General features: G+C 43.7%; 2 protein-coding genes across 2 annotated transcripts in view; one reads left to right on the top strand and one right to left on the bottom strand.

Moving 5' to 3' along the window:
• The first annotated feature begins 2,126 nt into the window (after positions 1 to 2,126).
• On the top strand, positions 2,127 to 18,616 carry si:dkeyp-23e4.3 (rho GTPase-activating protein 7). Its single transcript, XM_030793593.1, has 14 exons — positions 2,127 to 2,235; positions 6,296 to 6,367; positions 6,496 to 6,577; positions 6,713 to 6,776; positions 7,162 to 8,483; positions 9,475 to 9,645; positions 11,645 to 11,801; positions 12,562 to 12,760; positions 13,157 to 13,370; positions 14,573 to 14,687; positions 14,964 to 15,185; positions 15,616 to 15,833; positions 16,987 to 17,160; positions 18,185 to 18,616. The coding sequence occupies exons 1-14, from the start codon at positions 2,223 to 2,225 to the stop codon at positions 18,291 to 18,293; spliced, it is 3,132 nt and encodes a 1,043-aa protein (XP_030649453.1). The 5' UTR covers positions 2,127 to 2,222; the 3' UTR covers positions 18,294 to 18,616.
• Positions 18,617 to 20,351: 1,735 nt separating this feature from the next.
• The window catches only part of rars1 (arginyl-tRNA synthetase 1), a 16,948-nt gene continuing 13,134 nt past the window's right edge, over positions 20,352 to 24,165 (bottom strand). The window contains exon 15 of the mRNA XM_030793534.1: positions 20,352 to 21,065. Within this exon, the coding sequence (XP_030649394.1) occupies positions 20,956 to 21,065 (110 nt within the window). The 3' untranslated portion in view covers positions 20,352 to 20,955. The remainder of the gene's footprint in view (positions 21,066 to 24,165) is intronic.

The raw sequence follows: 24,165 nt of genomic DNA, 5'->3' as shown, positions 1-24,165 counted from the left end.
AAATTTGATAGAGTGTTTCGAAAAGCAATAAAGTTCAATTTTTCATTTGTGGATTCAGATGTCACACAATCATAACCCACAAACTGAACAGATCGCATGAACACTAAAATGGCTTAAAAAAAAGAAAAATTTTGCAGTAAAAGCGTATGATCAGATACTAAGGACTCTCTATAAAGTCTTGATGTCAGAGTCTATTTTGCGGGGGTGTGGGGGGTGGGGCATGTCACAGGGTTCATTAGTCTCTTTTTTGTGTTGTTGTGATATTCTACCAGCGCTCATCATTCCAGGCCAAGTAGGCCAAGCATGAAAAAGAGAAAAGTTCAAATTCTCAGCACTTTCAAGAGACTCTCTGCAAAGGCCCGATCACAAAATATTCACTTTACTCTGCAAAACAATTACTCCCGATTTCTCTCTCTCTCTCTCTTTCTCTCTCTCTTTGTGTCTGTCTAAATCTCAACACGAAGTTGATCCAGGACATTGCATTCAGCGTTAATACTCATTCTGTTTGACATTTGAATCTTTCTTTTCTTCAGGCATTTGCAGCATATTATTCCCTTCAGACCAACAGAAAATGACTTAAACTGTGTATACTTCATGGCACCCTGTACCCCATGGTTGTGTTCCTGTGAGAGTTGAGGACTTTAGACTTTAGACTGTGGTGCTCTTGACTTTTCCTAAACAGTGGTTCAGGACCTCACACTCACTGAGGTGACAGTGAACGCCGTAGAAACTCGGGTGATGTTGGTACGTGGAGCCACTGTGGCAGGAAACATCATTCTTTTCTTCACAAAAGCCAGCTTTCTGCACTCACACCGACAACACGCCACGTCTGTTCAGGCCCACGTGATACGCACTGTGAAATTCTGGACACTAATTTGGATTTCGTGAAGTAAACGTCGTGTAACTTTTAAACATCGTTTACCTTTTAAAGAGAAGAATAACTGATTTGGAAGGAACTGTGTGCTGTGAAGAGTAAGCTTATGCTTCAAAAGTATATGCATCCTGTTTCTAAATGGTTTGAAAGGTAAGAATAGAATAGAATGGAATAGAATGGAACAGAACAGAATAGAATAGAATAGAATTGTATAGTCCATCCAAGGCAAGAACCATGACTTTGGTCTCACCAGTCACAGTAAACAGTCATCAGCCTCAAACAACACAATACACACAATACTCATCAAATATATAATCACAAGAGGATAAATAAACAGAATTTAAAAAAAAATAAAAATCAATCACTCCATAAATCACAAATAAATCAACAAGCAAATAAACTAGTTATAAACTAGCACAGTTTCTTAATCCCAGCAAAAGTAAGTCAATCACAGCATTCCGTTCATCAGATTTATTGCACCTGGAACAAAAGATCTTTTGAATAAACCCTTTTTTGTGTTGGCCAGAAGTGTGCTCTGCAGCGGAGAGTGGAGGGGGCGAAGCTCAGAACAGGGGTCCGGAGAGGATGGTGTCTCCTATCTTTGGTACTAATCAGCGTTTTTCTGTATACCACCGTATTGTAAACATCATCCAGTACCTTTAGCTGGCAGTCTACTATGGCCTGCTGTGTTAAAAAAAAACTAGGCACTAAAGTGGTGGAACAGCTACAGATTACTAGAACTGTTATTATGGATTGTTGGAAGGTAGGAGAGAGAACTGACCCGTACCATTAAAACCCTGGAAACGTGCTGTGTGCCAAGGTCTGCCTGGACCCCGCTGTAAGCAACATCTGTGCAGAGAGTGGGCAAACTTTTCCAGCAGGCGCCACACGTGCCCGCAAGGGTGTTGCCCCCCTGATCTTTTTTTTTTTTTTCCCACTGAATTCAATTTTTTTCCGCAAACAATCCTTAATTCTGCACGTTCTTCTAAATACTCTGAAATGTTTAGATTTCCACAGAAAAAGCCCACTGTAGATGTAGGCTATTTTAGGCCTCTTTTTTTTTTTTTTTCTTCTTCTTCTTTTTTTTTTCTGGGCACCTCCCACCCTCTGATGTCAAAGTTGGTACGGTCCAGAGGAGGTGGAAGGGAAAAACCTCTTCACTAATTTCATCATGGTGACCATTATGGCTTGGACTACTGGCCTAAGGCAGTTCATCTAAACAGCAGCTTTTTAAACTTCTCTTTGCTTTGTGTTTTTGAGTGATGTTTAAAATTTACCATTCAAGATTTTTTGATTCTCCGGTTTACTGCTGACTTATTTTCAATAAGTTTGGTGTACTGAAGTTACCATGCTCATTACAAGTAAGTAAAAGATTCTCTTTTCTACTTTCGGACACTTTCGGTCATATTTGATGGTTTACAAATTAATAACTGGCATCACTATTTATTATTTAGTATTCCTGCTTGGAGATTCATAGTTTATCCTTAAATATTTTTTTAAGTACATTTATGCAGTTCACTCAAGTATATTTCATACTGAGGAGGGCTGTCATGTCTTAATTTTTAAGCTGAACAGTTTATGCAATTTATGCTACAATTACTGATCATATGTATGTAATAGAATGACATGTGATGGTTACCCTGTGGTGTGGGATTTCATCTGTTTTTTAAACAGAGATTCGTATTCTGTGAGAACCTGAGATTGGACTGGTAATTCAGTGGGTGTGTAATAAATAATATATTAAGTGTAATTAACGTGAGATGGTAAAAAGGTCCTTAAGATGTTTAAGGTGGGAATGTTTGATGGTGGGAAAATTGATTGAGATTTCATTGGATTTTACATTTTTTCTCTGTGCTACAAAGAGGAATCTTTTGATACAACTGTTTTAATATACTTCTCATGTTCTATGCTTTTTTATGTCTTTTTTCATGTAATTTATGTTTCTCAAACCTTAATGTTTTTATCAAGTGGACCGAACAGGCTGGATGTATTACACTGCATGTAATAACAGACTGTCCCTGTTTCACTCAAATGACTTTTTTTCAAGAGATTGTCTTCCATTCATCTGTCTGACATGTTAAATTTAGGCAGTTTGAAAACGATCTGACAGAGGAGAGCGAATTTAGAAGCGCAGTAAAAAAAAAAAAAAAAAGAAAGAAAGAAAGAAAGAAAAGAAAAGAAATTGTAGACGAACGTGTATCGGAATATGAAATGGTGCTGCCCGGGAGGGGGGGGGGGGGGGGGTGTACCTGCAAATTGCATTGGACGGCGTTCCGATTCTAATTTTCTTTCCCAATAATGCAGGAATGTTTGGTGAGAGCTCTAACTATAGTGGTGACAAGCTCCAGAGATACTCTTTCCACTGCCAGCGCTTGGCCACGGGGACTGTTGTTAGCAACGGCAGATAACAACAGAGGCCATGAGTAATTATGCTTCCTGACCCTGTGCCTCTGCTACCTGACAAGTAGGAGAGAGAGAGGGAGAGTGAGAAAGAGAGAGAGAGAGAGAGAGAGAGAGAGAGACAGCGAGAGAGAGAGAGAAAGAACATTTTCCTCTAAACCAATGCTGTCACTAACTGAATGGGTGATTATTGTCTGTAGAGAGAGACCAGCTGCAAAGTTTCAAAGCAATGGAAAATATGTCAGCACCCCTCTCCCAAAAAAAAAAGAAACTTTTTATGGTGTCAGCTGTGTGAGTGAGACAGGGGTTTTTGGATCTCGTATTGGAATGATTCGTGTGTGTGCCATTACTGTATTCGCATATGGATACAATTTAAATATTAAAACACTGGGAGTAACACTCACGTCACCATAGTTACTCACACATTGAGAATAAGAGCTGCTTTTACAGGGGCTCTGAGAATAAGAGCTGACCTGTGTTGTTCCAACGAGGAGAGCGAGATGGTGGCGCGTTTCGAATTGACATTGCTGGAGTGACTGCTCCTTTTCTGTTGAGCTCTAACATTTTGTCATGTCACAGGGTGGAAATGAAAACACACACACACACACACACACACACACACACACACAGGGAGGACATCGAGTTTTTGGTGCAACCTAAAGGCTCTTAAAAGGCGTGAAGTTTTCTCAGTTCATTCACGACGCACCGAGTTATTTGTTTGTTTGTTTGTTTTCTACTGAATGCATACACGTTTAGAATATGCCGCTATGAAATCAAGGCTTATTTCTATAGGCAGAGAGGCCATAATGCACAAGACAAAGAATCCGCTTCCTGTTCGGAGTGTCAGTGTTGTGTTATTCTGCTAACTTTTCAATAGCTTGTTCACAGTTTCTACAGCTTTTTCAAAAGCAAAGGCCATCCATTCAAAGGTTAGCCTCATACTTACAGTCAGTGAGATAAAAGGGATTCTTTCCTCCTGACTAGTCTTGTTGGCAATGATATTTCTCGTCTCAACTAACTGAATGAAATGTGTTAAAAGGGAACCTAATTACAGTGGTCAGAGGGACCCCCAAAGGGGGGGCGGGGGGGGGGGGGGTTCAGTTCACTGCAGCTTTCAACTCATCTGCTCTCACATTTATTGCCTGTGTACTTTATGGTGCCTGAAAAGGATGAGGGAGTGGGGGGGGGGGGGGGGGCAGAGGTGAACGAGGGGCACGTCCAGGGGTCACGACCCACCAATAGAGCGACGGTCGCTAATCTGTACATCTCAAACGGGTCGGGCAGCACGTAGCGCCATTAGGGCTAAGCCCTCTCAGGACCGCTCGAAACATTTACGCATTTCCGAAAGCAACCAGGGAGGGACGGTCGCTAATCACTAGCCGCATCTGTTATCAGCGGCCAAACCCTAAAAAACTTCCTGCAAAGCTGCCTGAGGTATTTGGAAAAGGAAGCCTCTTTCCGTCTTTGGCTTTGGTCTCCGGCGTTGCTTATGTAACAGACACGCATACTGGAGCTGAAGTGCTGATTTAAAAAAAAAAAAAAAAAAAAAAAAAAAAAAAGGAGGTCTTCATAGAAGCGTAGACCCTCTGTGAGTTTTCCATGCGTGTTTGTTATTGGAGAGATGGGGATTCTATTTGTCACGTACCTCAGATCGGGAACATTTCTCAAGGGGTAATCTTGTCTGCCAGCAGAGTCTCAGCTTTACCCTCATTGCATGCGTTTCTCATTTCTTTTATCTCTCAAGTCTCCCAACTTTACAGATATATAGTGTGCAGTGTATCTGTTCAGCAAAACGCACAAAGAACCTCAATTTGGCCCCTGACTCAAACTGCAGAGAACCATTCAAAAAAAAAACAAACAAACAAACAAAAAAAAAAAAACCCCAAGCCGTTGAATAGAGCAAAAACTACGGGGCCAAAACCCGCGGGACAGCCGTTCTTCTCACGGGCTGTCTCTGAGTCCGATCAAAAAGCTGTGACATTTGCTTACACACACCCCCCCCCCCCCCTCATTCCCCCCCAACTCTTCCCATCCCACCCAGTTTACATTTTTCAGCACCATCTGCTCAATGTACATCTCTCTCTCTCCAGCTGCCTTTCCATGACCCCACAGCCGGTTACTGGAGACACTACAGCGGCTGTCCCGAGCGTTAGAATCTGAGGGTTGCCAGCGAGGAAGGAGGAATACATTTGTTTCCACACCATCTGTGTGTCGTGGCAGAGTAAAGATAGGAAAGAATCTGAAAAGGTAGACAGTGAAATGGGAGGGGTGACATGAACAGAGGCATTTGAAAAGCCTGGAGAGAAAGAGAGAGAGAGAGAGAGAGAGAGAGAGAGAGAGAGAGACGATGGTATGTATCGCAGCTTTAAGAGAGCACACATTGAACTAAATGAAACGCGGTGAAGGACAGAGGAAAGAAGATGGAATGAATACATGTGTGTGTCTGTGTGAGAGAAAGAAAAGGCAGATTCCTGGCCCGGTATCAAGCTACAGACAGTCAATGCAGACCTCGTTATGTTTGAGAGAGAGAGAGAGAGAGAAAGAGAGCTTGAACTAGACATGACATAGTTACGATGATATGGGAAGATGAAGAAAGAAAGAAAGAAAGAAAGACATGGTGAGGTGTAAATAAAATTGAAGAGATGGAGGGAGTTGCGGTATCAGGGCAGATAGAGAAAGAGAACCGGGGGGGGGGGGGGGGATGCTTTTAAGATGGAGAGAAGCGTGTGGTTTATGTGGAATGCAAGCCTTTCCATGTCCATCTCCTTAAACATAACAGACATTCAATTAGCATCAAATTAAAGAGAGCTTCCACCACGTAATCCACGGGAAATTAATGAAATAAGATGAAAGGATAATAAACCAGGATGACACGGAGTGAAAAAAAAAAAACAAGTCCATTTTTAATGTTAATTAAAAAGTAAATTCAATTAAATGGTAATAGTTTGCTGAATTCCTCTCTAATGTTTGCCTCATAAAATCCGAAATGACTCACTATGTATGCGTTGTTTCTGTTTGTAGAGATTGAAGCGAGGGAGGCTTGCGACTGGCTTCGAGCAGCCGGCTTCCCCCAGTATGCACAGCTATTCAAAGGTAAATATTAATTCTCGAAATTCATCATCCTGTCTTATGAAAAAAAAAAAAAAGAATACACGTGTATTCTAATCAGTTGTAAACACTTGCCACATTGCGAATTCAATTTCCCCCTGTTTACTCTCCAGATTGTCACCTTCCCATTGACATAGACTTGGTGAAGAGTGATCATGAATTCCTGGATAAGGACTCTATTGATTCCCTCTGCAGGTAGAAAAGATTTATCCCTGAGACCTTGATGAAGTGAGCTTGCCGCTAATCGCTAATCGCAAGACGGGCATCTTCGCCCGGCATTGCACCTTGGTCTCCAGTCTGTTTGACTGTCATGTTTTCATCTGTTTCCAGGAGATTAAGCACTTTAAACAAAAGTCTTGAGATGAAGCTGGAGCTCAACAGATCCAAACGACGGGTAAGTTGAGGTGAACACTCAGGAGCATGAAACACGATAAGCAAAAGAGAAGCTTTAAAGGATAATCACACAATTAACATTATCTCAAAGCAAAAGGGTGCCCAGATCTACTCCTAAAGGGCTAAAGTCCTGCTGTTTTTCTTTTTCTGTAACCTCTTAGTTAAAAACTTTTTTTTTTTCCTATGCTATTTTTTTTTTTCCTAGAGAATAGGCGTGCGCACTTCTTAGCCATTAAAGTAAAATAATCATTGGTTGACATGAAAAATAGCAGAATTTTGGGCAGTCAGTACTGGAGTTGGGCATAGTTTGTACTGAAATTTGAAGGTTTCTGTCAGACAGTGAGCAGCTTCACTGATGGTAATGGGATTTTTTCTCAATGATTAAGGGCGAGGATAAAGATGATGAAGAACCTTGCGCCATAAGTCCAAAATGGACTTTCGAAAGGAAAAGCAGGCGATGGATTCGTACCGACGACATGGATCTCCTGCATTCTCCTGAAAGTCCAGCGTCTGACCTGAGGAGGTCAGGGAGTCAGGAGACTTCTCTGTCAGATGGAGGAGAACAGCATGATGTCTGCTCCATGCATAGCTCCAGCAGCGCTGACAGTGATGATGGAGTTGGCGGCGCCCAAAAGGCCTTTGAGGATCCCGAAACTAGCAGGAGTTCCTCCAGGTGTTCCTCCACCTATCGGCCCCTGTCGCCGGACACCTCGTTCAGTGGACCCCCATCACCTGGGGAGCTCCAGTCCTTTGGTAGTGAGCAGGGCTTCCACGAAAAGCCTCCAAGGAAGAAGGGCCAGAGTTTACTGAAGAAGATGGAGAAGCTACGGCTTCGAAGGTCTACGCTACGTTCACCTACTCACGGCCTCAAGAGCCAGCTAGTCATCAGCGGCCCCGTCTTACAGCAAGGTCTGGCCGAAGACAGACTGAAGCAGCTCCACTGCGTCGAGGTATCGGAGCTTCACGACAAGGCGGGAAGCCCGGCTTCCTCCACTCCGCCTTCCGGTTCCAGCAGCAGTCAGTCAGAGAGCAGCAGCACGGTCAGCACCCCGAGTCCGGTAACCAGGGTCCGGAGCAACTGCAAGCGCACCGGATCGCACCATCGGTCCAACTGTCGCGACCGCATCAACGAACAGGAACTCAACAACCAGCGTAACTGCCACGACGACACCGTCTTCGAGCTCCCGCACAGGTACAAGCCGGGCACCTTCCCCACGCGGCTCTCCCATAACAACAGCCCCCTCTCGCCCATCGACAACACCTCCGTCAACTGGAGGACCGGGAGCTTCCACGGGTACCGGGGCAGGAGGAGCAGAAGCAGCGCTTCCCAAGACCACGAGCTTCCCAGCAGCCCGTTGGCAGGCTTCGACCACCGGGCCAGCATTTACGACAACGTGCCGGAGCACCTGGCCGAGCCGACCCTGGAAATAATTGACGACGACGTCTTCTCGGCTCTAGACAACGTAATGGAGCGCATTAATGGTCTGCAGCAGCTGGTGACCACTTGGGCAGAGAAACTATCTGAGGACGGGGACTCAGACTTCTCTCACTCCAGCTCTCCTTCACCCTCTTCGTTGACTGATATCCATCTGGAGGTCAATGAACCGGAGGAAACAGACAGGACTACCGTGGAGGGGAACTACGTCAACCGCCAGGGCGAGATAGCATCGGCACAGGCAGACCGAACCACTCCAGAGAGACCTGCTCGGTAAGAAACAACCTTCCTGAGTTCATGGTGGCATATTTGAGTTACATTGCATTATAATTCAAATAATTCAACATTGAAATACAACTATAAACCTGAATTTCTAGTGGTTTTCTGAATAAAGTTGGAAACAAATCAAACACAATCCAAATAGCAGCAATGGAACTGCCACAAGACAGAAAAATAAGGACTGATTTTTAAAACACACCCCCCCCCCCCCCCCCCCCAAAAAAAAAAGCTTAGTAAGATTCATTTGACATTCTGTCAGTGAAGGGGAACATTTAATCCACTTATTCATTCAGTATTATAGCGTCGCTATAAACCAGAAACTCCAATCATGTCAAACACAGCATGACATCATCGGTCGCTTACCCAAGTTGTATGTGATCTACAAAAAACTGACATCTTTGCTTATCTACGTGTTTTGCATCCAGTGAATAAATTTAATATTTCACCCAATGAGATTAATTATCCCTCCCAGCTCTCCAAATATAAGTTTACTCCTGTTTTTTTCAGGATGACTGGAGTTGTCTTGCTTAGACGTTATGCATAATTCTGCCTGAATTTTGACACACAAAACACACTGCTGAGAGAGAAAAGCGGTTATGGGTAACTTAGCAACTTTTTTGAAAACAAATGGTATGTTTTCTTCTTTTAGAGATCAGGAAAAGTTAATGTTGCTTGCTATAAACCACAAATCACTTTCAGAATATTCAGAATATTTCTCATTTCTTATGTCTGGAATTTTTTGTTTTCTCGTTTTTTTTTTTTTTTAACTTTATAAAAGAGGTCCTATCAAGTGAAATTTTCTAATCTCGACTGGCAGACAACTCCATTTTTTCCCCTAAACATTTAGAAAACGCTTAGGGGAAAAAAAGCTTCTTTTTTTTGGCCATGTCTTCTGAAAGGTTTTTCTTTTTCAGTCTAACTAGAAGGAACTAGAAGGGTTTTGGTCAGGTATTCGCTCACGAGGGCTGTTTTCTGTGTCCTTCAGAGCTCAACAGCTCCACTGGTCCAGTGAGCAGACCCTTCTAACAGACGGCCCCGGCCTGGGCGTGGAGGTCCAGCTGGCCTCCAGTGTTTCTCTACTGCAAAGACTGAGTCTGCTGAAGCTGACGGCTCTTATGGACAAACATTCGCCCTTCAGCAAGCAGGGCTGGAACTGGTAAGAGGGAGGGGAGGGAAAAAGGAAAGAAGGAGGGATAGTAAGTGAAAGAGAGAGAGAGAGAGAGAGAGAGAGAGAGAGGGGCAGGGAGGGGGAGGGGGCAGTTTGTCAGTTTGTTCAAAGGTTCATTCATTATGTATACTGTGAGGCCAACTTGATGCACTCCATACCAAACAAAAAGGGGGTCGGGGGGGTTCACGTTAAACATGCCTTTAAAGAGTAGAGAGGGCACGCTCTTCATCTTTTACCTGCGCAATGATGCACAGCCTTTAACCGCCATTCGAGGAGAGTTTATACAAAGACAACTCTTCTTTAAAACTTTTAGACCAGGGTGTCTCTTCTGAATTCGCCCAGTGAGAAGTAGAGCCCTAATCCTCTTTGACAGGCGGGTTTTGAAGACCAATTCACCTGTCTAACAGCTCAGCGGATGAGGGTTTTTTAGGAATTCTCACGAAGCGACATGAGAATTCCTAAAATCCTTTGATTGTCTGAACTCAACCTCCGTGGTGATCAAGAGAACTCAAATCCAACAACATTAACGACAACAACAACAACAACAACAAAAGCCACACACAAATGATTCGTAACGCCATGGGAAACGCAGGCACTTTCCTCATCTTTTTTCTGTTGATTTGGAGTTACACGCCCACTTGTCCATATGAACAGGCGTATTTGCTGTTTATTTTCCAAGTCCTGCCCTGTGTTTTAAAATAATGTCTCTAGACCAAACTCCCCCACGGTACAATTAATAAATCTTCTTGCCATCAAGCGTTTTGTGTTGCAAAGTGGGGTTGGAAGTGATAGCTAAAGGCAAAAAAAAAAAAAGGCCAGTGTAATTGACTTTTTGAGAGGAGAATAATTGGGCCATTTGTTTTAACAGCCGTTGAGCTAACTACAACAAAAGGAATAACCCCTCTCGTCTCTCTCTCCCGCGTCTCATTGATCCTTTTTCGCTCCAGTATTCAATGCCCTCCGTGGAAACACATAAACGTAAACGAAAAGTCACTTCATTTCAGATAAGTCTTCTCACAGGGGACTATCTGTAGCTCCACAACTTTTTTTTTTTTCTCTCTCTCTCTCTCTATTTTCTTTTTTCCTCAGTGAACGGTGTGTTATGCGAGGGCTTAACAAAGCGGAGAGCAAATTTGTCCTCCACTTACATACAAACAATCACGTTCAATCTTTTACAGAACACCATTAGCGTAATAGAATGGGGCGGAGGGTGATATTGTTTTTAATTGAACTGCTTGCTTTGATGTTTAAGTGCGAAGAACTGAGAGCAGAGATGCAGCGCTAATGGAAGCTAAAGCTATCAAGAGACACTGTATTGTATGAAAATTTGTGAATCCAATCTCAGCGAAACGGTTTTCTCCAGGAACCCCGAGATTTTCGATTGGCTTTGAAGTTTTATCTCAAGGTGCTTGGTCCTGATATATAGAAAAATAATGAGCGGGTTTTGTACGGCTGTCAGGTTGTCTGTTCGACTACACAGCTTGAAATCACAAAGTCCATCCAACTTGCTAATGAAAAATGCTCTATTCGGAATTTAAATCAATACGATTCCTGCGGAAGGGAGACGGGTGGTTCCAGCATTTATCATGAGGTGTTAACAGCCAAACGTACATTCAAAGATTAAAAACCACAGGTTTCATATTAATTGCTTTATTTGTTGACGACAAATTGTCCTCAAATCTTAGCGCGTGTGGTGACAGAGGAAGAACGGTAGGTGCCTGTTTGAAGAGACAAAATGAAATGTCTAAAGAGATGAACACTGTTCTCAAAAAAAAAAATCAAAATAAATAAATGATCAGAGTTGGCTGGGAAAAGAAATACTTTCGAATCTCGGCCGTGGGGTTAAGCATCTAAAAACATAACCTTGAACGAGTGGAGGTATTTTTTCCTGTCTTAAAAAAAAAGAGCGTACCTAACCCTTTTGAGAATGGGGGGGAGCTCAAACTTCGTATTTCGACAGTCAACCATTTGGTCTTTTTGATCGCAGGACCGTTCCAAAGCTGTTCCGGAAAGTGAAGGCTTCCGAGAGGAGCAGGAGGGTGTTCGGGGTTCCTTTGCTCCTGAGCGTGCGTCAGTCGGGCAAACCTCTGCCCTCTGGCATTCTCAGGGCAATGCAGTACCTAAAGACGGAGTGCCTGGACCAGGTAGGCTCTCCTGTCAGCCCTTCCAAAAACATGTCATCTTTCCAAACCAAACAAAGAGGCAAAGAGCAAGTCGCCTTGTCAAGTCGACCTTGGGCGTCAGGTTTAGTGTTTATGTAGACGAGAAATAACGGCTTGTTTAGGTTGTGAGCAGTAATAAATTTGGATAAAGTCACACACACATATAAAAGTCACTGAGTGAGAAAGTATCTGCCTCTTATGATACTAACCTGTATTTTCATTAGTCAGTAAAGCCTCATTAAGCAAAATATGCAACTGCTATAGTTGAATGGCCAGCCTGATCCTAATTACTCATTAGTGCTTCCTTTCCCTGTGACCTTGCTCTGTAGGTCACTGGTATTATTTGACTGCATGAGGGCGGTAGTCATGAAAAGTCTCTGCAAGGTATTCCAGTGATGTCTGCCTGGTGTTGTTTCAACACACTCAGCCTCATTAAGAGTTTTAGTAACTTTAGTGGAGTAGGACATAAAATAAAGGAGTCATGTTAGAATACTGCAGTGGTTGTCAACTCCGGTCTTGGGGACCTCTCGCCCTGACCTGCAAATATGTTCTTCAGCCCATTTAACACACCTGATTCCACTGATTGACCAGTCAAGACACCCTTCACTAGCGCAGTCGTTTGACGTAATGGAGAGATAAAAGAAAGGAAACTCCCCAGGAAAAGAGTTGAGAACCCCTGGGGTGTTGGGACAGGGCCTTTTGGTAAAACCATCTGACTTTCCCCCCTGCTCCCACTCGACAGGTTGGACTCTTCCGGAAGTCTGGGGTCAAGTCTCGAATTCAGTGCCTGAGGGACATGGTGGAAGCCGACCCAGAGGGCGTGTCCTTCGAGGGCCAATCAGCTTTCGACGTGGCCGACATGATCAAGCAGTACTTCAGAGACCTGCCGGAGCCGATCTTTACCAGCAGGCTTTGTGAGACGTTCCTGCATATCTACCAGTGTAAGGATTCGCCACCTCACCCCACCCCACCCCCACACAAACCCCACCCCACCCCACCCAAAAAAAAAACAACATCAAAAGAAAAAACTGCAGCGAGAAGAGTGGATCAAAAATGACCCAGTATTACACTCAGAACATGGAGAAAAAACAGACTGACCTGAGAATAGGATTTGTCATTTTGAGCACTCAACATATTTTGAATTCTGTTCTAAGCCTCTGGTACTTCTAGTTCCTCCAAAATGACACGTTTCCTCTCTACTGCAATCAGAGGTCTCGCTCCATTAAGATCTGAGTTCTGAGAGTAGGGGGGGTTTTGGGGGGGGGGGGGGGGTTTGGAAGGGGGGGGGGGTTCTTTTAGAAAATGTCATTTGGGTGACACGCTGTTTCTCCTCACAGATTTCCCGAAGGATCAGCAATTTACTGGAGCTCAGGCGGCCATCTTTCTTCTGCCGGACGAGAACAGGGAGGCCTTGCACAGTCTCCTGCTCTTTCTGCGGGAGGTGGTGGCTTGCGTGGAGGAGAACCAGATGACTCCTACCAATATCGCCGTGTGCTTGGCTCCCTCGCTCTTTCACCTCAACACGCTTCGGAGAGACAGCAGCAACACCAGGTGGGCGAGGATTTTTTTTTTTTTTTTAAAGGAAAAAAAAACCCCAAAAACGTTGGCTTCCAGTGCAGATTCCAAAGTTTATATAACCTCCTAAAACATTGCGTAATGAAGCACCAGCAATCCAGATATCCTGAGTGCTGAATATGAGTTCTACTGATTTTTTTTTTTTTTTTAATGCTGATGGATGCCACATTTTCCTCCTGGGCTAAAGCCATGCTGGAGAGAGTTACAGGATTCTGCTTCACAATAAAGATGACATCAGCTGAAAGCAAGCAGCCAAAATCCCATTTCCCTGTTTTACAAGAAATCGCTGTGAAGTCTTTTGTGTGTGTGTGTGTGTGTGTGTGGGGATAACTTACATAACATAACACAGTACCACAGCTGGCCTTAATTTCCCACAGATAAGAACGACATTATATCTGAAATACACTTCAGATGATCATTGGCGCACGTTAGAAGAGAAAGAGCGAGGGAGATAGAGAAAGAGAAGGAGGATTTTTTTGTGGGAAACGGTGATTAATATTTCAAAACATGCCTTCTTTGAACTATTTCTGAGCAGATAAAAGTTTTTTTTTTTTCCCATAGTCTTTGGCAGGGATTCTTTCACTCTCCTCAGCTTCCAAGCTACACTTATCTGAAGCTGTTTTTTTTTTTTTTTTTGAAGCGGAGGATCATCATTGGCATTTGTCAGCTGCTCTCTTTGTTTTTAGAGGACTGCTCAAAACACGAGATGAGTCTCACGGGGCGCAGCGAAGTTGAAACGCGCTAATATTGCTGGAAGTAAAAAAGAAAAAAAAAAAAAAAAAACGTATTCGGCCGCTTTCTCCAAGAAACAACTCAAACTAAGCGCTCTTTCATTCCTGAAAGCCCAGCTGCAGTTGGAAAGCCCTCTTCGCTGTTCCTGCTGTTCTTTTGGGTGGAGTGCCTGAAAACGAGCGCACTCCAGAGTGATATCGTTTCCGTGACTACATGCTCATTGTTGCTAAGCAAAAAAAAAAAAGCGAGAAAAAAAAAATAACTGGGTAAAGGGGGGGCGGGGGGGGGCTTTGGGGTTCTCTCTTAATGAAACGCAGGCTCTCGAATGTCAGACAATGCGACAGTTGCTTTACGGAGGCTCCACTGTGGTTGAATGAGCTGCTTCTATGTAACTGGGTCATAAACCGTTTATGTTTCAGTGACCTTTGCTGTTGTCTTTGACGCAGGTCAAGCCACAGGAAGTACAGCCTGGGAAGACCAGACCAGAGAGATCTAAGCGAGAATCTGGCTGCCACCCAGGGTTTAGCCCATATGGTTACGGAGGCCGCCCACCTCTTCCAGGTACTGAACGCTGACGTTCAGCCCAGCCAGAGTTAATGAGTATCAGCCTCACACATGCCGTCAATATGTCTGAATTGAACCTCAGAAACAATGTGTGCGCTATTAGTTTAGCACCAAAAAAAACCCACAAAAACCTAATCTAAATCCATTGAACTGGTACTTCAGCTATATAAAACAAACATGGTTAGTCAAGGTACTGTGTGTAATGATTGTTTCAATTTGGGATTAATTATGAGACAGACTCCAATTATGATTATGTTTCACTCAACCGTGCAGATGCCAAAATACTGGACGTTACAGAATCCAGAGGGCGGTTCTGAAGACAGCCCGCAGTACGAAGGCGGTCTGACTTGCCCTTTGCGCAGTGGTGAGCGTGAACGTGAGGAACGGATCCGATTGGACCAGATGACCCAGCGGTTCCTGAGAGAGGCCAAAGAGAAGTCCAAAGGCTGGGTTAACCTCTCCGGCTCTGAGCACGTGGATTTGGCCTTCAGAAAGGTATGTGCTTTAGTGGAGAACGTTGTCCGTGCCAAACCCCCCCCTCACCCCCCCGGCCCTTTTCTGTTCTGTTTTCTGTTATCAAAACAAACTTAAGCGTTGCAGTCGAGTAACTGAATAATGCAAATAACACCTGTAGACAAAACAAGTAAAATAAATAACTGACAACACTGAATTTTTTCATATTGGTGTAAACATCTGTGGGCAAATACGAAAAAAAAAAAAAAATTTGTTTATGCGGGTGCTTTGCCAAATAAAATGGAAGAATATTGACATTGTGTAACCTATTTATTGGAGTGTGGGGAGAAGGAAGGGTTTGGGAGGGGGGTGGTGGGGGCTCTTTGTTCTCTAAGCAGAGCGCCTTGAGGGTCGACTGACACCAATGAATTTAAGAGAAAACAGGCAGTGACTGAAGGCCACTTGTTGATAGGTGGAGGACGGTAACCCGTTGAGGGAGTGGAGGGGAATAGTGGAGGTGGACGCTCCTCCGCAGGAGGTGCTTCACTGTCTGCTGAGAGAGCAGGAGCTGTGGCAGAGAGACCTCCGGCGGTGCGGCGTGGTGGAGGCCCTGGACAAAGAAACGGAGATATACCGCTACGTGCTCCAGGCCGCGGGAGCCCGTCCTCCACTGGACCTCCTGCTGCTGAGGTAAATGAGCCGTGCGCCGCGATAAGCATCCCGTTTCCTGTCTGTCAGGGGCACCGATGCCCACGCCAAACGTTTGATTGGTTAATTACCCGGGGTATTCGGCGAATGAGTTCAACCGCTGTATATGACGGCCGGTTATGTAATTAGCCACCGTGCGGTTAGCCGAGCGTCGAATTCATGGCCGTTTCGTTAACGCGGCCCTTATTTTCCGAGCCTACGTGTGGAATACCATCCGAGTGATAGTTTATGCTTTATTCGCGAGCTCTCAAATCGTTAATTTATGCACACTGGCCCAGGCTCAAATGACGCCAATGTTTGTGAGTTTTGGCTTGTTTTGACAATGTTTAGTCAGCAGCGCTCTGGTTGCGAGTCAATATAAACAACAGTTACCAAGGATTCAAAACTCAGCCCCAACACTTATACAACTGTGGAATAAGACTTTCAGCCTTCAGAATGATCACTGTTTTCACAGGTTTTATATACACACACACATATATATGTGTGTGTGTATATATATATATATATATATATATATGTATGTATACACACACACACACACACACACACACATATATATATATATATATATATATGTGTATGTATGTATGTATGTATGTATGTATGTGTGTATGTATGCATACAAAGATTCTAAATTAGAACCTGCTGGGCATCAGTTACATTACCATATAAGGCATTATGATGTCACAAATTATGACATCATCTGAAACAGATATGACTCAGCTTTTCAATGCCCTACATCATTTAAACTGCTTTTTAGCTGTTGGGTTTTTTTTTTTTTTTTTTATATTTAGCCAAGTCACAGTTAACATGCAACGATGATAAGCAGGAATACCGCGTGTGCGGGGGCTCGACTGAGTTCTCATCCCGGATTAGGTTAGCCCATTCAGCTCTAAATGAGCATGATGGAGAGAAAATCCGTTGACAACGCTGCCTCGTCACATGCTCTCAGAAGGACATGTAATCCTGTTTGCCGTTGCCAACGATGTACGCCAGGCTATCTCGTATTTCAATGGGCCAGCCATCTCGTATTTCAGTCAGGCAGGACCGCTCCTGCACTTCAACTAGCGCTCGGATGTAATCTCGGAAACCCGAAACCTTGGCTTGACTCTCGACTTTTCTTTTCGTCTTCCAGGGCCTGGCAGTCTGACCCCGCGGCCGGGCCGCTTTACGTGGCCTCTTGTTCGACGGAGTGTGCCGACGTCCGCCGCGAGGGCGTGAGAGCGCAGGTGCTGTTCTGTCTCTTCCTGGTGGAGTCGCTAGGGGTCAAAAGGTCAAAAGTCACGCACATCTGCCGGATGGACACCAGGTGGGTCTGTGGGAGGACTAAATCGAGCGAGGGATTGGAGAAGGTGGGGGGGGGGGGCGGGTAAATGGAAAGAGGTGTGGAAGAATGAAGCTGTGTTTTCTTTTTTTTTCTTTTTCTTTCAATTCTCAAAGATTTGTCCGTTCTCCAATGATCAATTTATTCTCCGTTTGGTTCTGCTCACTGAATCCTCCTGCCGCTTCATATTCTGAGGCAGAATTAATGAAACAAGGGAGCAATATGGAAAACAGTTGTTGTGAAAATTGAGTTTTTGCTCCTAGGGATCTGTTGTGACAGCAAAAACATGTGGCCCAATCATACACACAGACACAGACACAGACACAGACACACACTCACGCACGCACACATACACACACACACACACACACTCAATGGTGCCAGTCTGCATAGCAGGTTCAAAATGGAAGTGAAGTGAGACAAAACAAGTTTCTGAGAAATTCACGGGTTTTTCATAACCCAAAATACGTAACCTATGGCTTTCAGCTGTGTGCTAATCACTGAACGAGGAACAGAACGGTTTTTGTCATTTCAAGAGAAACCAAACCAAATGTTAAATATACCCTCACAGCCCAATTATACAATTTGCCGGTGGAACTGTGCATTTTTAAGTATGACACACACATCAATAGTTATATTCTGAGCAGAACCTCACTCTTTTGAAACCTCACTCTTTTGAAACCTCACTCTTTTGAAATGCGCAGCACTTTAGTATTAAAACAGAAAGTTGAGGTACATAAAGAGGGAACAGGGTGTGACTTTAACACACAGAGGGGGTGTTCCTGTTGTTTACCCTTCTTCTCTGAGGTCGGCTAAGCGTTGTCTTTCAGGCTAACGGGAGCTCTCTAATTAGACTTTGAAGAGACTGAAAGTGAACTAGTCTCTGTCAGGAGCTTTTTAAGCTTCTGACTTTTTTCTAAAAAAAAATGTATTTATTTAGTTATTTTTGATTGGAACAGCAGAGGCCCTCGGCAAGGTGATTAAATTTGTCGCTCCTCCTCTTCATCAGGGGCCGATCTCCCGGGTGGTACGGCAGAGTCGGCGTGCACCTGCTGGCGTCGGATCTGGAGGCTCTACGGGACTGTCTCAAGCACAAAGCCAAGGACCCCAGAGCGTGAGACGAGGGCCACTGCACGGAGCGTCCGTCCTCGGGAGAGGAGCTGGTTTCAACCGAGCTGCTGTTCAGGGCCGCCGGAACACGTAACAGAATAAATAAAAAACAAGCGCCCATCAAACAAAAGTCGCACTCCGCGAGACACGCAGCTGTGTTTAAAAAAAAAAAAAACAACCAAAAACAGAACACAAAGAACGGGCGACATGTCTGAAACGGAGGTGAGAGTCCGTCTCGGCGACGGAACCGCTTTGACTTGGAGACAGTTGGGCCTTGTAAACACAGAGGAACAACGATGTGACGAGAACGACTTTAGAGGAGTTGCGGGTGCGGGGGTGGGGGTGGGGGTGGGGCACGTCAGAGTAATGAGACGTCTCTCCCCACCCGAGCGTCCGTTCCACGGGCCGCCGCATCGCGGGGGTCGAGGCGACACCCTCACCTCAAAACCGCTCCGAAACATTTACGGACTAGATTACGTGACAAGACGTGAGAATCTGGCTCCCTGCAGAGTCTGGATCTCAGCCGTCACTGATTTCACCCAGACGCCCATCATTACGTCTCCATCAATTATGACAAACAAACTCACCCAGACCAGAACTGTCACGTCTCGGATAAATCATTCTGTCGCTAACCGCCAGTGATGTTGATTCACGGCAAGTTTGTTGCGCGGGGAAAAGTTTAACGTTTGCGTATTTCTTCTGAAGCGTTTTAATGATAATGTCCTAATGAAGTCGAGCTGCATCTTCAGAGAACATATCTAAGCTGACACGTTACAAGCTGCATGCTCAACGTTTGCCGAGTTCACGCCAACAAAGCGCCATGTTTTACTCATTCAGCAGCTGAAGATTTATGGCTGTATATCATTTAAGATATGAGACTCATCCTATTCATTTTTATCAAGACTTTTATCATGACTTTAATAGAGTATTTAACATGTCATGTTTATTGAAATATCGGGGAGATGTTTATTTAATTATCTACCATTTAAACAAATAGATCTAATCTGTCATTTCCTAAGTGCACAGTTGAAACTACTTTGTAAAATGTGGGACTATTCTTTTTAAAAAAAATAAATAAATAAAATAGACCTCAGTTGATTTATATGAAGTATCTTTTGTGTTTATTCAATTTATTGTTGGAGTGCTAGATGATTTTTTGGGGGGGGGGGTTGGGGGGAGGAGGGGGCAGTCATATGCTGAACTGGTTTTTGATATTTTTCTCTTTTTAATGCTGAGAACCGTTTGATGACTGTACACTCTGTCATTTTTTTTTTTTTTTTTTAGATCTTTTGTCTCATCTTGAAAACGAGTAATTCGCTTTTTTTAATCATATGCCTTATTTTCAGCAGCAAAAAAACTTCTACAGAAGTGACAACGTCCAAGTCACGAAGTCTCTCGCGACTGCTGTCGCACGAATCAACTTCATCGTTACGATGGTTTGGTTTTTTTTTTCTAAAAATGAAGAGCATTGTTCAATGTTCATTGTTCACTGAGCAAAGGTGCAGTCTCACAGATTGTAACTACTTTAAATCCACTTTTTTTTATACATCAGGAGTCTCTTAATCGCGTGTGCTTCAAGATAAGAGAACAAATGCAGCAGGTTCACTATGACTTCACTTTGTAATTAGTTTCTCTCTCTCTCTTTTTTTTTCGTCCTCTCCACATCTATAATTTAGATCTCGGGCCCAAAATTATCGGCAAAGTTCTGTAGCGGAGCGTCCAGTAACTTAATAATACGCCCGTGTTCCAACCAACGAATTAAATCATTTTAATTAATCACCTAGACGATTATCAGTGGACCCAGCACTGCCATTCATCAACCCCTGTTCATTTATTCTCGACACACAGGTGTAAAAAAAAAAAAAAAAAAAAAAAAAAGGAAGATTTCAAACACTAAACTCTATTACAAGAGTCAAATGAAACAAATTTTTTATCATGAGTGAAGAAATTGACAGGAAAGGCTTAAGTTCTCTTGGTTTGAGGCTACACCTCCCCCACCCCCCCACCCCCAAAAAAGAAAAACCAAAGGAACATTCACAATACAGTGGTGGTGTTGTGTTTTTTTAAAATTTTTTATTGAATAACAACCCTCTTGAGAATTAGAGTTGCTTTTCTTTTTTGTTGTTTTTTTTTTGTTTGTTTGTTTTTATTATTTATTTGTTAATATGCATTGAAGAATGAGGCGTCCCCCATCCAGACGAAGCCAGTCGGCCCTTAGTGGATTATGAATGGTTTCCGTGACATCAGAGCGCCATAGAGTCTGTTCATCCACGCCGCCTGACAGAGTCGTTTGCAGATCAATTAGTCGAATAAATTCAAACAGCTGCGTGTTTGGATTCATTGCGTTGCACGAGGGTCTGGCATCGCTCGTTACCGTTCCGGGACAGGACGAGACGAGGACCAAAAAAAAAAAAAAAGCCCAGATAAAGCCGGATAAGGCTCTGAATCATCGAGGCGATTTTTCGGTTGGCGCTACCGCCATCCATCACTCTTTGGTTGGGCACTCTTACCAGTTTACGTGAAGAAGTATGAGCTCGGAGCCAAACACCTTTCTCTTTCTTTTTCCTTTTTTAAATACGAGGAGTTGTTTTCGGTTTTTCGGGTTGGTCTGCGGCGAAGTACAAACCGAGGTTAATCGTGGAGGTTGGTTTCGGTCGACTTTCGTTTCGGCTACATCCTCTCCACGGGGGTGATTCCCAGGATGTCGAAGCATTTGGCCATGATGGCTGCCGTGGCCTCACACAGGAGCATTCGCCACATGTTTACTTTGACTACCTCCCCTGGAAAAGAACCAATCAAAATAACACACATCAGACACATGATCAGCTGGCTGACATTCTATTGGCAGTTAGCCTACGTCAATCAAAATCAATGACTTTTCATCACAAGCCTCTGGAAATGAAAGGTTAATTGTTGCCATTATAGTGATAAGCCATCAACAACAACAATGCCTCCGTTAAGAAATGCCTGACAAATGTTAGTAGGAAACCATGATCAAACGTCAGGGAAACATCAACAGACATTACACCCATTAGCTTAACTAGCTATGGAAACTGGTTGTAATTATTTAAAATACATGAATAAATATGAATCATAGCTACGAGCAAACGTCTACTGGATATCAGCTGAAATCCAGCTAAACTCGCAGACAAATAAATATTCACGACTCATCATTGTCAGAAGCAGACTACGCCTAGATAAACCCTGCAATCTTCCGACTCTAATGTTACTAAATTAGAGCCATGAAGACTGACAACGGTGTCAACCAATCAGCTTTCCCTTCATGAGGAAATGCTCTACGTAGATCAACCCCTAATATGGACAACTTTTCTGAGGCGAAAAAAACAGAGTGACTCTGTAAAGTTCGCACATTTCTGAACACCACCCAATCACTGGGCGAGTAAACTGCACAGTTAGTATTGTTAAAGTTCTCTCTCTGAAAATGGACAACTGCGTTTAATATAAAGTTTAGAATACTTCCATCAAGCTTTAATTTAGAGCTTTGCGTAGTTCTGGAGAGGCTCTAATGATCCTATCTGAGTGAAAACTTTTTTAATCACGACTTGTCACAGTCCAGGGGCCTTTCAAACATCCTCGGTGAAAATTTCTCTTTTCATTAGTTTGGGGAACAAGTGTAATTTAATCCAAAATAAACTGGTTTTAATTCATTCCTGGGCATCTAGCCTGTACTCCACGATGCATCTTAATGAGTGGATTTTCTTAATTAGTAGACGGGAAAAATAAATAAATAAATAACAACACTGAACCAAGCCTTCGCAAGACATCGTCCCAGCGGCAGAGCTGGTAAATTAGCCTTCCCAGAAACCGGATTCACTCTGGTCTTCCAACGATACGGCCATACTAAAACCGACTGTCCTTTCACACTCGTCCATACCAGTACAATGGAACTCCCATTTCTCGAATGACGTAAATGAAATGTTGTGGATTCAACCATAAAATGTCCGACTTACCAGTCAACCCAGCACTTATCAAACTTTCTCTCAGACCGCTGGCTGTAGATGATCAGTAGGCCCCTTAGAGGTAAACTGGGGCGGGGCGGGGGGGGGGGGGGGGGGGGGGGGGGTAGAAAAGTTGTGATGGGTAAAAAATAAAAAACAGAGAGAACCCTTCGCCTGCTCAGAATCACAAAAGAAGCAACATTTTCAGGATGTGAAAATGGCCCTGTTATGACAGTGGCATGTTTAGGAATATTCCCTAATTCCTTGAAGCGATATCCATCCTTCCAGGAAATTCAGGTTTTGGTAAAGAGCTAAATTACCGTAGCTAGCAACTAGTTAGACCTCCTTTCACAGTAGTGCGCTTACCGTAACTCACGTTATAGAGGAGCACGGACTTTAAAAGGAGTTTGACTCTATCTAGCCTTCATTTCAGTTGAGCTAGAAACACTTCCAGCGCAAGTTTGATGTCGCCATTCACCTGACGCTCTTACGCTATGCCGACCGCGACGTTTGCGGTCACGCGCATCTCTGAGACCTACGGCAAGTTAAGCGCCTCACTCACTGGAAAACCGCCGATCCTGAGACGCAAACCCACAATCCTCTGCTCACCAGTCCACCTCCTTTTCCGTTAACAACACCACAACGTCAAGCGTGAGAAAAACAGAAAGGTATAATACAGTAACTGAGCAGGTTCCAAGCAAATAAAAAAACGAAGCCTTTTGACTAGACGCAGTTTATCAGTACTGACACATCAATCAAAGTCTATGTCATTTTTCTAGGTCTGGAATCAACGCCGATCCTGTTGAATCACTCTCATGCTCAATAACCTGAAGAAGTTACATAACCCAGACTCCCTTTACTGTGTGCACTTTTCTTTTCTTTTTACAGAAAATTAAACTTTAACTTTTTTTTCTCTCTTACTTACTATTCCTGTTGAATTCCTTCAGGTCACAAGCACTGTGGAGAAGTTACTCTCTGTTATTGCCTACAGATACAGGTCATAACGGCTAACCCCAAAACCACAGGTTACCTCAAAAACAACAACAACGAAAACAACGCTGCGTGATAACAAACATCTTGCGAGTACTCAGATAAGTTTTATGAGCATTCAATGTATTTTGCCCCCCCCCCCCCCCATGTGTGTAGTTAATCATTCACTGTGTGTGTGTGTTACCAAGTGTCCTCCTGCACTCCCCTTTAGTAAATGAAACAATGGAGAGTGTGTGTGTGTGTGTGTGTGTGTGTGAGAGAGAGAGAGAGAGAGGATGGTTATAATGGAAATGCTAAGAATGCAGACAAGGCAACACTCTGTGGAGAAAAATGCCCATTCAAACGAAAGACAAAAAGCAGCTTAAGTGTTTATAATCTATCGATATGTCTGTCTGGAAAGGAAAACCAAACATCTCAATGACAGAGTTTTTCAAGGCTGAAATATGAACACATTCCGTGTTTGTTTGTTTTTTTCTCGGCTTTGACAAATCCCTTGTCTAATTTAATAACCTGCAAAGAAACAAAAAAACAAAACAAAACAAAAAACCAGGTCTGTCTGGACTGTCTGGGTTATGTTTCGTTTCTGTTCTAAAGCAACGTACGCTCTCCTCCGAAGAAAGGAGCTGTTCTAACATTCAGTTGACCAGTCCAGATGGTTCCACCTACCGCAAATATCCCATTGGAACGAGCATGTCCAGCTCCAGTTGTGGTGGGCCAGGTTACCAACACGTGTTCAGTTGGACCACACACTATGCGGTCACTCAGTTTCACTAATATTAGTTCACTCAGCTCAAGCCTGAGATAACTCAGTCGTCTCAGGTGCTGTAGTCTAGAGTTTAAGTATATGCCTGCAGGTACTGTAGACCGTGAGAACTGGAGTAGTTTGCCACTAGGGGACAACTTTGAGCGTCACCCCCCCCCCCCCCCGCCC

The sequence above is a fragment of the Chanos chanos genome, chromosome 16 (genome assembly GCF_902362185.1).
Source record: "Chanos chanos chromosome 16, fChaCha1.1, whole genome shotgun sequence".
In the NCBI taxonomy this organism is placed as follows: Eukaryota; Metazoa; Chordata; class Actinopteri; order Gonorynchiformes; family Chanidae; genus Chanos; species Chanos chanos.
Note: the sequence above shows the minus strand (reverse complement) of the source record. Positions and strands in the feature narration are given on the sequence as shown.

Excerpts from the sequence above, each read along its gene's own strand:
- si:dkeyp-23e4.3 (XM_030793593.1), top strand. Across the intron at positions 6,368-6,495 it reads GTATGCACAGCTATTCAAAG|ATTGTCACCTTCCCATTGAC; the intron begins GTAAATATTAAT and ends TTTACTCTCCAG. Across the intron at positions 15,834-16,986 it reads CTGGACCTCCTGCTGCTGAG|GGCCTGGCAGTCTGACCCCG; the intron begins GTAAATGAGCCG and ends TTCGTCTTCCAG.